A 14,527-nucleotide genomic window follows, 5' to 3' on the forward strand; every position below is an offset into this window, starting at 1 on the left:
GAAAATGATCTTGAGCTTGTTGTCTGTTTCTTAGAGGAAATCAAAGACGCGAGTTACAAAGTTTATTTTTAACATATTTAATAGTAATTCAGAAAATTTTCGAACATGGCAATGCTGTCTGCGCTTTTGTTTGAAGAAAAAAAAAACTCCATCGTGTTCCCAGCTAGTGTACATAGTGAATGTTAGTGAGAATGAACGTTGAACTAAGGAAGCTGCAGAGGGGAGAAAAAAAATCAATTTAGCCATTCATCCAACAATGAAAAAAAAACATTTTGAGCAATAAACATGAATAATCAATAAACTTGTTTCATAGCAGAGCAAAGTTGAGTCCATCTGTCAGTGATGCTACTGGTTTTATTTCTCTTTTCTTTTTCCATTTGCTTAATAGTACGCTCAGTCAAAGCAGATATTGACAACGCTTTTTGCCAATAAAGCACTTTCCTACTCTACTGCAGTGCTACTGTTTAACTTCGGTTGGTTTCTACTTCCTGTTTTACTTACCAGTGGCGTTGGCTTAATGTCAGGCTTAAAGTCAGCCTGAGCCGCGAACTTTAATGTGGCTCTTGTGTGACTGCTGTGGTCCGTTTCGGTCTCAATTCTTTTTAAAATAATTGTGACTGGTACGTTAGCTACTTGGCTACGTGCCTGCTGCTACTCGTGTGTTATTTTTTAGGCAAATTAAGCCTTAAGGCGTCACGAAACATTGAAAGACTGTGTTTACAACCCAGAAAGTGGAATTGTCAGAGGGAGGCAACTTTGGAGCTACTCTATAATTTTGAAGAATGCATTAAATTCCCAGTGCTGTTGAACAAAAGCTTCCTCTCTCAAAAAGGACTTGAGAGGCCACTCAGCCACTGGCCAGGCGGGCTTATGAAGGAGGTTCAGCGTGAGGCCCTCCTTCACTCACCAGCGCTGAGAGAGTGAGGCGGAATTGCGCAACTCCCTTTTGATTTACGTCGCAGAAATTCCCGCCTTGAGTGGGTTTGATGTCATTGCTCGCATTGGGAAGGGGTGAAAACGTGATGAAACCACTGGCTGGCCGTTGTAAAGCGACATGAGACTTCTGACAACGGACAAGAGGTGCTTTTACACAACATACATGACAGTCCAAGCCTCCACTCAATTTGTCCACATATCAAACACCAATATTAGCACATTCGCCTGTGTTTGTAAGCAAGTAACTGCAATTAAGTTACAAAAATCTTTCTGAACGGTACGTTGACACGTTCATTTGTTCTCTTCAGCCTGCCTACCTTCCTAATGTGAAATTGATCAACCAGTAAATCTTAACTGTCTCTGAGCGAGCCCTTTTACCGGTTTGTGATATTAAAAAAAAAAAAACAAACGTCTCTAAAGTCTCAATGCGTGACAGCAAATTATACTGCCTGGCTTTAACAATTGTGCAAGGACATAATGTTGGGCTTTGATGATTCTGTCAACAAGGTGTTAATTTAATGTGCTTGTTGGCATTTACAGTGGTGCGCAACAGGCCTGGCCACATTTCACTGACAACTGTTTCCATCCAATTTAGGTAGTGCATAAAGGGCATTTTTTATTTTTATTTTGAAAGAAGGGGAAAAAAAAAGCGCTCGCCAATTAAAGACTGCAGAGCCGAGTTGTGAGGGTTTTGCATTTTATGGTGAATCATCAAAGCTCCACCCACACGCCCTATGACAAAATTTCTTTTACAATTTAGTTTCACCCAATTTTTTTTAACCTCTGTGCCGTGACACATAAAAGATCGTCAGGTGTTCTGCTGGTATTTCACTTAATTGACCAGGAATTTTTTTTTTTTATACACTACAAACTTATCTTTCGTCTTCTATTGATGTCAGCGACTTAGACTGACATACAATTCAGTTATCTTCTCTGAGATGCCAGAAGGTCCAACGATTATAATTTCCATACAGTACAGTAATAATAACCTCAGCATGACTTTTTTTAACACACATGCTTAATACAACAAACGTGTTTTACAAAGCATCTTACTTTTTTTTATAATTACAAAGGCCAAGGGAGGACATGATGAAAAGTGATGTAGATGATGAAAGGGCAGCTTTGTTGTCATGCCAACTACGCGGCACAGCTTTAAGACCGCAGCCAAAAAGAAAAGTGAATCATCTGCACAAACATCAAGACTGACTTTGCCTGCGTTTGTGCCAAGAATGTCATGTGATATTTTCTACATTATCATATGTAGATGCAGAAGTGCACAGTCACAGTACACCATTTGCAAGAAGGCTAATTGTTCCTGTAATAATAAAAGTATCAAAACCCAAAATTGCAATACCCTATCACATCTGACCGGAGTGGTGAGAACTGAGGCTAACGCTGATGTTACTATCTGAGTAGAGCGAATTTGAGTGGAAAGTTGGTTCAGAACAGAGATGGACTGGATACAAATAACTTGAATCACGACAAACACGTAAATGAACCTTCAAAATCACCAACCTGAACTGTTTTTAAAAGGGTCACGGAAGAAAACACAGTCCACTCTAACAAATTTATTTCCTTAATAGATGATATACATTTGAAACTTTTGAATGACAGTCCACCTATAAAAAGGCAGAAATTTATTTGACTCTTAACTTTTGAGCAACTGTGTGTGTATTTTTTTAAAAATTAGATGCGTCGCAGAGTCTAAAATGTAATAAAATGGCTTATGGAAAAGCAGCAATTTGTGTGTTTACATGTAGCAGAGCGTCGACAGACGCCAGCATCCTTGCACTCTTGGTGCATTTGCTCTCCATCAAATCGGCAAGCCCTTCATTTTTTTAATATTAATGCGAGCTTTGGTTCAATTTGTATTCAAGTGTTTGAGGCATATTCTGTTGCATCAATGGCAGCAGGTTAATTGTTAATCCCGGGTGGGCATTTCATTATTCTGTTTGTCGCTACATGCCGCTGGCATAGATAGACAAAGACCCATTATTTGAATTAAATAAATAATCATTTTGGGGACCCATTAGGTGAAGTTTGGTACTTTCCCCACTGATGGGAATTACTGCATTACATCCATGGTAGAAAAGCACATTGGTTCATACATTCATTTGAAAAGAACAAACAAGGTTATAAGCCGCTTATAATGTCACATTCCTTAACAAGAAAGCTTGACACACAGAACTAAATGTTTAAATTGGCCAGTAAGCGAGAGCAGATTATCCTCTGGCATTCTCAGACTTCTTAGCCGGGAGGGGCGATGGCGACAACAATTTGTTTACGGACACAAACAGACGATAAGTGGCCGACCTTTGTGCCTTTTTACGTGCACGAGGCGCCTGTGACTTACAACATCGCCAATATGTCGTCGTGGCCAAAACAACAGCGCTTATAGTCAAATGACTACTGGCAATCTGACGCGAGCACTTTAGTCTCTCACCGGAGCATTGACTTTCATTAGTATGACTGCATTTCTTTCTTTCCTGATGAATTACTTCAATCCATACATGTCTAAATAAAGTGCATAGAAAAAGTTTACACACCCCTGCTCAAATGCCAAGTTTATATGAAATAAAATAATGACAAAAAGAAGCTATTTTAAAACTATTTCCACGTCTCATGTGACCAACAACCTAACCTGGACAACTCAATCCAAAAACTAACTGAAATATTGAAAGGAGAAAATAAAAATGTGTTTGCAGAAATACGCACCACTTCAAATTAATACTATGCTGTAGCACTGTAGGTTTATATTAAATATCTTGTATCTTGGTATTACTGTGTGGTCAAAAGGTTCCATCACGCCATACCAAATTTTCCCAAAAGTGTTTTGCGAGATTTCAGTTTTGTATTGTTTTTTTTTTTTGTACAATCAGACAGCCCTCTTACACACTAGCCCCTAGCCCCAGACATATGACGAAGACAAGAGATTGCTGTCACGTGGACTAAATTCCTGCAGCTCCTTCTATGTTTTTCTTGGTGGCTTCCCTGCCCAGTTTTCTTGCCGTCTTTTCATTCAATTTTGAAGAGGCATCCCGTCAGTAATATCACTGTCGTGCTGTATTTTCCCCTCTTGATGATGACTGCCTTCACTGTGTTCTACGTTATATCGAATGCCTTGAAAATTCTTTTGTACCCTTTGCCTGACTTATGCCTTTGTAAAAAAGTGGGCCCTCTGTCAGGTTTAAAAGGTCCTGACGCCTTTATTAGACTGAATTAAATGCAGAGAACCAGAGGAATAACCAGGGAAGGTTTTGTCTTTTCTCCATCGCGATGGGAGGAGAAGCCAGGAGGTGAAGTAGGCGTCTTGCCAGTTCACTCTCCCGCACTCTCACTGACTTCTTCGCCCATCCCTCTGGACTTTATTCAGAGAAAAACGAAACCTATGGAAAGTGAAACTTAAAACAAGCGTGTGGGTGTGCGCATGTGTGCTGAAGCAATGATGTGCGTGTCCGTGAGTGTGTGTGTAATTATCATTGATACAAATAGTGTATAAAAAACATGATTAAAAATACACAAACTATTTACATACTCTCACACCCTCTCCTCTGATGCTGTGGGAAGCAACTTGTGTTGTGAGATGTGACTACAAAAATGTCCAGAAAAGCCTACTAAAACATCTGAACTTGATTTGGGGTTAATGAATGGCACTTTAAATAGTGGAGGGTGTGTGCCGACTCCCATTTAAGGAGATTGTGTATGCGATTAATGGAATAATTTTTAACAACCATATCTGCAAATATAGGACTGAGTACACACTTTGTTATTTATTGTTACTTCCCCTTTCTTTTTTCCAATTGGGGAGGTTATTGCTCACATAATTAGGTCTCCTTTTTTTTTTTTCAAAAAATGTAGCATCGGACTAGATCAAATGCTACTTGTGGTCTTTACAAGTCCCATTGTTGTTACTTTTCCCACTCCAACATGAACTGACACAGCCGGGTGGTGGACAAACGTTTTATCTTTAAAACAAACAGAAAGACCAAGTCATACATTAGGGCAGAACAAAATTTAAAAAATAATAATAAAAATAATAATTGTATTTTTTTTATTAAAACGTGTATATGTGAGTGTAAAATATATTAAATAGTTCATTTGAATGATAACTTACTCTCAGAATAATCTTTTTAATGTCATGTGTAAAGTTTAAGTAATTAACCAATTATTCAACGAACAAAATTTTAAAAATGGCTGTAATGTATGTGAAATTGTTTATTGTAGTAATTATTAATAATCAAATATTTTATCCTTAACATGTGTTGTTTTTTTTTGTTGTTTTTTTTACTCCAACCTCCAGTACATTTGCTGTAGGAGCCATGCTGCGATTATTATTATTTTTTTTCATAATGTTTAATGTCCTTTTATTTGCCTTGCAAAATAATTACTTTTGGAAATGCCCCAGGATAATACCCCTTTTTCAAGGTATTTTTTTGGTCAAAATTGCCTTTTACATGAGACAGTTGGAGTTTTTATATATATTGAATATGTAAATAAACCTCCCTGTTACTGGGTTGCTGTTTACCTTAATTTGAATAGTTTTCTTTTGATTGGTTAATTCCCGACATGTGGGCATATTCCAGCCACCATCTCTTCATTGTGTTGCCTCCATTGAAATTCAGTGGGCCGTCTGCGGAATTGTGGCCTACCTCAATGCACCCACGGTAGCGCAACAGCCCGACGTCCCACGAGAAAAATGTTTCCCCCTTTTTAATTGTTTTACAATTTGTCCAGTCAGCCTCCCTCAAGGGGAATTTAGCAGTGCAAACCAAGCCACATTTCTCAATGTTTGTTATACAGTACTCCGTTTTATTTTCTTGTTTAATTTTATCTACCTACAAGGTTGCGCTGCGCGACCCTATTTTAGCTGGTATGTCACTGAGCGTCAAATGCTTGTGAACGAAGCAATTTGGGTTTTTATCGGGGTTTGTAAAAGGTAACAAAGATGTTCACAGACAGTTTTTAGTTGTCGCAAAGAAAAACTGTTTGCGACAAGTAAAAAGTGTCTGCGAACATCTGAGCAACTTTTCACGAATTATGGCAAAAACCCAGCATTTGCATGCGTTTGCTGCATGATGAGATGCAGTTCTTTGTTGTTTCAATCAGTTTTTCTGGTCACAAGAGATACTGTGAAAAGAAAAACAACTTAGCAACCTTTTACGAACCATGACGAAAACCCAACATTTGCAAACATTCGCTCCTCAGTGAGAAGTCAGCTCGAGAGTATCTCAATTAACTTTGTGATTCTCAAAGTGTGAGACTAGTGTCGCTAGTGGTACAAGGGCTCCCTCTGGTGGTACGCAAAATAATCACTGCCTATACAGTATGGAAGTACATAACTTTTTAACACAAAAAATAGCATTTAATATTTAGGACCTGTTTTTTTTTTGTTTGTTTTTTTTACTTTTATTTGGATATACCGATCTTTTTTTACTTTTATATGCGATATACTCTAATCAAATCATTACTTAAATTTAATTGAGTTTTATTTATTTTCCTATGTCCAAGCGCAGTGTTATTTGTAAACAACGTATCAAAATGTTAGGGTGACCTATAATAATATGAAATCTCTCGTTTTTTATGCAATCATGGGCCTACAATGCAACTTCATTTTACTGTTGGTCATTATGCTGTAATTGGACAGCAAATAATTATCGAAGTATTTTCATACTTAAAACAGTTTGAAAACCACTGAATTAACCAACTGGTCAATAGGATAAATATTTTTTTTAATTGAATTCATATGATTTAACAAATCTAGTATAGGTACAAAATTGACAGACAAAAAAAATAGACATAATTTGTGGACTGTTGACAATGTAAATGCTCACTTGAATAAAAGTGAGAGAATGTCAGTCCTCGGGTCATAGGTTGCTCACCCCAGCTACCTTATGTTTACTTTCAAGCGAATTATATTGTGTGTGGTGTTTTGGGGGTGGTGGTGGAGGGAGAGATCTGCCACTGAAATGAAAAGGTTACTTACTCTCCGCGGTGGTGGTCACGAAGCAGGCTGCGGCCAAAACAAGAGCCAAAGTCCGGAGCCACATGACTGACACGGGCTCGAACACAATCCGCCAATCTGCTGCGAGCCGTCCAAAAACTCCCCGAGTAATCCTTCTTGTGGCGAGGAGGGGGAGGACAAGAGGAGGGCGTGGGGGTTGAGGAGGAGGTTGTTGTTAGGGGCTGTAATTCTTCTTCAGGAAATTGTTTTGCTTTTACGGCGTGAGCCAGCAAGTAAACAAAAATGAATCAACGACATCCCGGAAGATAGGAACAGGAACGAGTCCAACGTGTTCACTCAAGCTACTGTAGCTAAAGCTAAAGCTAAAGCTAAGCCAACCAGCTACGTCTGGCTCCTCCGCGGGTTTGTGGATCCAAGTCCCCCGACCGAGTGAGCCTGTATACAGCTTTACCTGGCAGCTAACGTTAGCCACCTGGAGCTAACGAGCTAGCTGTCAAAAGTCGCCAAGCCCAGTCAGCCAGGCCAAACACGTCAAAGTTTGCGTTGCGGATACTCAACGCCAAACTTCACCTACAAAAATGGACTGTTACAGCCACATAAACGTGAACTATGTATACGGGAAAAAGACATTTTGTGTCATTCCGTGCCGTTTAGCCGCAGTGAGTCCAGGTCGCTTGTGACACGCGTGGCGTTACGTTCACGTGAGTTTGGGAAAATAATCAACTCGTACCCCGAAAGCGCGTCAGGTGTGGGCCAAAGCATGGCAAAAAGTTGTCGTCGTTGCGCGTCGTTTTTATTCCGAACTCCGAGGCGAGCTCCAGCGCCGAGATTTCCGAGATTTTCTGCAGCTCCACGCGACAGCAAGTGAGCTCCACGCTTGTTTGCTTTTCACGTGAACGTCACACCATCCAGTCGCGACTCGTGCTGCTCGTGGAAAATGGCAGACATGCCACAAACGTAGCAAAGTTGCACCTGTTCCCTTTTCTTGTGGAGTTTTTCAAACCCCCTTCGTTGTTATTGCACGGACAGAACTAGGTAGATGGTTTGTCTCCCAGGCTGTGTGTGTGTGTTGGTGTCTCCTTTTTTTCTTCTTCTTCTCCCAGGCAGTAAACAACCGCTGCCAAGGGAGGCAGATGGGCTCCCGGGGAAACACGGACTGGAATTTGTTGGATTACAACGGACGCTCTGTCAATAAACACTGACACTTCACCTTTCATATTCATTCATTCGCCATTCTTTTAAAATATTACAACTGTTGTTCCTATTATGGCGTATAAATGTATTATTATTAACATTACTATTCTAATCGTAGTTATTGCTGTTGCATTACTGTTATAATTCTTATAATAAAAAATACTCTCGTTACTATTATCATAAATACTGTTATAGTCATTATTTATAGCAGTAGTAGTACCATCATTATCATTATTTATTGTCATTATTACTACTCCTACTACTGTTGGTAATTGCCATTACTATTATTATTAATATTAAAATAGTTATATTATAATATTAAAATTGTTATATTATAATTTCTGTTGTACTATTGTCGTAATTACTGTTATTATTGCGTTTTTTTGTCATTATTATTGTAGTAAAAATATATACATCTATTGTTATAATATATATATAATATTCTATGTTGTTACGATATTGTTATTAATGTTGCTATTGTTAATTACAATTACTATTATTTTCATTTTATCATTACTGTTATTCTTATTGTTATTATTACTAATATATTTATTTACTTATATTTTAATTATTGATATCATTAATTTTTATTAGCATCATTACTACTCTTGTTATCATTATTTTATTTCATCAATATTATTATCATCATTATTATCATGATCAACACTGCTGTTATTTTTCATTATTATGTTTATTACCGTTATCATCATAAGTGAATTAGATAATGAATGGGTGGATATTAATATTATCATTATTACATCATGAAGGAGCTGCAGGAATTCAGTACACACAACAACAATCTCTCGGGAATGGGCATCATCATCGGCATCATTATCGTTCTATTTATATTATCATCATCAGCAGAATCACTATTATTATATATTTTTACTATGTGCACTCATTATTTTAATTATATCAATAAAGCTATTTATTGTTATTATTATAATTACAATAACAATAATGAAAAGGGAGAAAAAAGGAACGTTAACCACTGAACAGTTGCAATAAATTTCAAGTAAAATAAAACAACTCATCCTTAGAAGAGTCTGAAAGTAGTGATTCTCTGTTATGGATTTGTGGTCAATGGGGATCCACTTTGGGAGTGTTGTGGACAGCGCGTAAAAAAAATTACATACATACATTCGTATTCTGATTTGTGTGGTACAGTACAGAAGCGTACCAAGTTTCCATATGGAACATATTAGCCTAGCAATGTGCTTTTGGCGGTAGGTCGAACTATTTTTAAATGGCCTTTAGAAATATAGCATACTGTGCATTTACGTTTCTTTTTTAAACAAAACATTTCCCTTATTGTTCTTAAAAGCAGGTTTGCGGAATGAGGAAATTGAATGCCGGTTTAAGGGTGACAACGCTTGCGATCCACTGGTCAGAAGGTGGTGCGAACGTGTCGCCAAGTGACATTTTTATTATCAAGCTATTGCTGAAATTCGTAAGCGTATCCAAACGAGTAGTCCTGGCTGCAGAGCGCAGTTTGAGGCGTGGCTCAATCGAAACGTTTGACTCCACCCACACAGATTCTAAGCGCCTATTTTCTTTTTTTGATATACTAGTTTCACACCAAATCTGTTGCGAGCGTTCCGGGCAGCGCGTTTGAACTGAAGTCAAAAGAGTTCGCACGAGCGGGTGCAATTGCGTGCGGGGAGACGCAAATGATGCGTTTTGGAGCGAGAGTTAAAATGAACTCTTTTTTTTTTATGTCTTACATAATTTACTGTTGAACTATTCTCTCTACCAATGACCTGGCCCCATAATTGTTCATTTTTAAAAACCAATTGCGGACCCCTTGAGAAAAGAAGTTTGCCCACCCCTGCTCATTGAGCTGAAGTCTCATACGATTGATGTCAGGTGTGACTTTTCTGGACACACACGTCTACACATTGTTTGTCTTCCTGGTGCCGGTTTTCCTCGCCAGTCGTGCGTGTGGAATTCCCACTGAGGACACGTAAACGTCGATGCTGATGCTTCCTGGAAAAGCTGTTCCCAAACATTTTTTTTTTTAACTTTTGTCCTCCCATACGGAAGTCTACAAAAAGCTCTTTTATTAGCGTGTGGCGTTAAAGCAGCTCAAGAAGGAAGTATGCATTGTTGACTGTGGAAGCGGATAAGAGGTCGCTAAAAACACCGTCATACCTAAGTGACACCAAAAATGGTCAAAACAAATCAAGATGGATGCTAGCACGCATAGCCTGATGGTGCAAACTACAGCGAAAGACTTCCTGTTTAGCTGCCTCTGAATTTACATTTATAGTACTTGAGATACGAGTGACTCAAAAGTTTTCTGAGAAAAGAGCTGTCATTTCATCTGATTTTTTTGCTTTGACTTGCGAGCGCAGACTTGAGATACAAGCGCTGGAAGGTAACTCAACCCAAGTCTCAATAAGCACCTCTTTGGCAGACAGTGACCACTTTTAAAAAAAAAAGACACTCTAACTTGTTTATTGTACTGCCAGTAGAAGTTTACTGTCAAACGAAAACATAAAACATAATTCAAGTACACTTTGTGCGCTTAAAACGACCACATTGTTATCTTAATGCAAAACACCAATGACATGCTAAGGAAAGGACAAAATAGTTGGTACCCCTTAGTTGACACAAGAAAAAAACTACATTGGTCATGGAAATAACTTGACAAAAGTAATAATATATTTTAAAAAATAAATGGAAATTAACTCATGAAAATCTGACACTGCGTTTCAATTGTGGTTCAACAGAATTATCAGAAAAAAATATATAAATGAAACGTGACACAGGCCTAGACAAAATGATAGAAAAAAAAACGGAAAAAAGACGGCAGCAGCAGAGTACTAGAAGTCTGCGATCATGCGAAGCCTTTGAAAATGTCACAAAAGCAAACATCTGCTCAACAATATATTCACAAACGCTTTCTTAAAAGGTCATGAGGTCATGAGTGATGCGATAAATAAAACAATGAGCTCACTAACGGCGTCTTAAGTGGATATTACTTTGAAACAGAAACTTAATTACCTCGTGACACACAATCAAGGGTCATTTTCAACAAACAAGCCAACTTAGTTAAGCGAACCTTGCTATTTTCACTCAATGTCTAAAAAAAACAAAAAAAAACACCCAGACATTAAATAGAGGCACAACAAAGCTTCCACAATATGAGGAACCTGTTTGCCACCCTTCTGCATCACTTCTCAAACAATGTTCGCTCAGGAGTGGCAGTGTATTTCTTTTGAAGCCATTTCTAATGCCATTAGTATTGATTTGTGAAAGAAAATGACAATATATTGCCTCAAACGGTTGTGCAAGAAAACATCAAGTGAAGGGTATAGCGTCAGTTTTGTCCAGGCTTGTTTCATTAGTTTACCTCTAAAAATAATTTTGTTGAAACACAATTCAAAAGCAGTGTGCGATTTTCATTGGTTTGTATTCATTAAATAATTTTATTCCGGCTTTTGTCAAGTTCAAGTTATTTCCTTAATCACTCTTGGTTTTTCATTCTTGCGCAGAGGGGCACCAACTCAACATTTGGTTTAAGACTTAACACCCTCCCCACTCTCGTCTCATTTGAAGCAAAAACAAAGGTGCTCGCATCAGGCTGGTGTGTGCCCATGAGTCATTTGTTTGCGTGCAAGCCACAAAAACACGTCAATAGTTCCAAAGCTATAATGAGGCTAATCTGAGACCCCCGGAAGCAAGTTCACACGAGTACGCAGTGTCCTCTCCTACCGCACGAGCGCACCTGACCTGAAGCCAACACGTGTTTTCAAAAGCTGTTATACTATACTATAGATGGTGAATTAGCAGCTTGAGGTGATGCTGGCAAACAGAACAAAAACAGCCAAGTGAGAAGAGCTGAGATGTCATTTTCCATGTTCCTGTCTGGGATGAGGGCGTCGCTTCAATTTCCGCTTTTCAACAATGCTTTTTTTTTTTTTATTGTCCTGTGAGGATCTTCAGAGAATCCAGTCTCAATTCAGTGTGGCTCAGCACAAAGTATTCCCGGAGCAGAGACGGAGGGAAAGGATAACATGCAGTACAAAGAGTACACACACATATTCACAATTTAAATATTATTCCATACAAGGCTTAGGGTTATCAAAGAATATTCAGAGATGTCTTTATGTGCCCTTTAATGTATGTTAGATGATGATTTAAAAGAATGTCTTTCCATTTTTTCAAGCGCAACGGTATATTTGGGGGGAAAAAATCCACCTGTAGCTGAACCTAGCTATTAATTCATGAACATGACTAAATATATTACTATATTGCATATTATAAGTTTGAAAAGCTGATGTGCTTGAGAAAAAAAAAAATTAGTTCAGATTCGGAATTAGCAGTGATCAATCCTGACGAGCAAATGAAAACACCCACTCACATATCATTCCATAAACATTCAAAACAGTTGTATTGCAAATCTTTATCAACCCCACAATATTTTTCTTCATAAAGCATCCATCCATCCATTAGCCGAGCCGCTTATCCTCACAATATTGACAGTTACATTCAATTCAAAAGATTTTTGCAGAGGATAAAGAATGCATAAATGTGAGTGCTTTTATATTGTCTGTCTACAAGTGTTGCTGTACTGTTTGTGTTCATTTTGTTGCTTGAAGGTTTTAACCATGTAACGTATAGATAGATGCTACTTAGCGTTAGCACCAAGCTAGTGGACTGAAAGGCTTATCTATGTCCAGCTATTATCTGAGCCGCTTATCCTCACTAGGGTCGCGGGCATGCTGGAGCCGATCCCAACTGTCTGGTATGCTCTGGACTTTGTGTTTGTTTTATACACACGGTGTGTATTTTCCACCTTTTATGTTTAGTTTAACAAACTGAAGCACTGGGAATATTTTTGGGATAGACTTAACGTGTGTTGGTTATAACTGATTTGACAGGTTTTATTAATTTAAAATTTTGCACATGCTTTTAATTGTATCCTACAGAAAATTGTGTTTTTATGTTATTATATTTGTCTAAATAAGTGAAAGAAAAAACAGAGCAATTTAAATGAAACAGAAAACTTTAATGAAAAGGAGCGGAGAACAAATCTTAATTTTTAATTCATTTATTTTCTTATTTGTTAATTTTTGTTTAATAGTCTATATATTTATATTGTGCTTAACTTAGTTTTTTTTCAAATGTTTCATTCTTTTATTGCTTTTTATTTACTTGTGCTGTTTGTAGTATATACTTTTTTTTTTTTTTTTTACATGTACGCTCTATTATATTTTAAGATACAACCACATAAGCTATACTATTATATTAATTCATAGAATTTCATTTCCAAATTTTCATCTAGTTCACTGGATGGTGGTTCATCATAAGATAATTTCTTGTTTGCTTTTTTACTTCAAAGCTGAATATGATGAACATAAAAAAAAAAAAAACAAGAGCGATATGAGTGAGGTTAGCAGTGGCGAGCAAGGCCTGTGTTTTTGCAGAGCTCCGTCCTTAGAAGACAAAAAGAAGTGCAGGGGCGCCTCTGCATCTCTGCGGGTTCATCGTCCATGCAGCGACATGTGCCCGGAAGTCATGTGCAGCGTGCGTACAGATCATGGGAACGTCGGCTTCGCGCCCTCCCGCCCGATTGCGAGAACAATAAAGTTCACGCGTGATTCATTTCGGGGCTCATCCTCGATGCCAGCACACAACGCTTTGGACCCCGCTTCCTCCTTCCCGCTTTGCAAGGCCAAGATTCCTTCCTGCTGCCATCGGGCGACCGTTGGAAAAATACAAGGCGCATGATGGATGCTTGGGGAGAGGCGCACATTTTTAGCCACCGTGGGACACCCGCGGCCTAATTGAGGCCTGTGCGGTAAATGTGCTATGACAGCAAGTCTGCATCACAATACGTGACCCTCCACGCCTTTGAACCGTCAAAGTGATGCGACCGCCAAAATGCATTGAAGTGTGTGAGGCCCTACGCGGCTCATTCTAAGAAATCGAGCATGACACTATGCTTTTGGGTTGTGTACGTGTTAAAAAATGGATTTGCTTAAACTAACCGCTGATCCAAATTCCACTCCAGGTGTCTATTTGACAGACCTTTACTATATAACCTTCCTCAAATAGTGGTTTGAAAGTTGCAGAGCGCCAGACATTTATTTGGAATAAGCACCTATTTGGAAAAATGAAATATTTCCTTAACTAGTGGTTCAAACACAACTGCAGACTAAAATGAGGCATGAGTGCCGAGAATAAGAGCCATCTATTTGAGAGGAGGCCTTTATTTATAAAACTACCGTATTTCCTCAAATAGTACCTCAAACCTAAAACTGTAGAGGGGTTTGTTTGAGAGGCCTTCATTTGTAAAAACCTCACATTTCCTCAAATATACTAGTAGCTCAACGTCAACTGCAGATGCGTTTATTTGAAGGAGGCATTTACTTGAGAGTTTGCCTTTGTCTGCGAAAGAAAGGACGACTTTGTCAAAGTGTCTCAAAC

At 38.4% G+C, this 14,527-nt stretch overlaps 1 protein-coding gene across 1 annotated transcript in view; it reads right to left on the reverse strand.

Annotated features, from left to right (window-relative positions):
- insra (insulin receptor a) overlaps window positions 1-8,022 on the reverse strand; it is a 53,616-nt gene extending 45,594 nt beyond the window's left edge. The window contains exon 1 of the mRNA XM_088310405.1: window positions 6,920-8,022. Coding sequence (XP_088166531.1) covers window positions 6,920-6,983 — 64 coding nt within the window. The 5' untranslated portion in view covers window positions 6,984-8,022. The remainder of the gene's footprint in view (window positions 1-6,919) is intronic.
- Between the last annotated feature and the right edge of the window lie 6,505 nt (window positions 8,023-14,527).

The sequence above is a fragment of the Idiotropiscis lumnitzeri genome, chromosome 12 (assembly GCF_059441095.1).
Source record: "Idiotropiscis lumnitzeri isolate Australia: NSW breed Sydney's pygmy pipehorse chromosome 12, RoL_Ilum_1.0, whole genome shotgun sequence".
NCBI lineage: Eukaryota > Metazoa > Chordata > Actinopteri > Syngnathiformes > Syngnathidae > Idiotropiscis > Idiotropiscis lumnitzeri.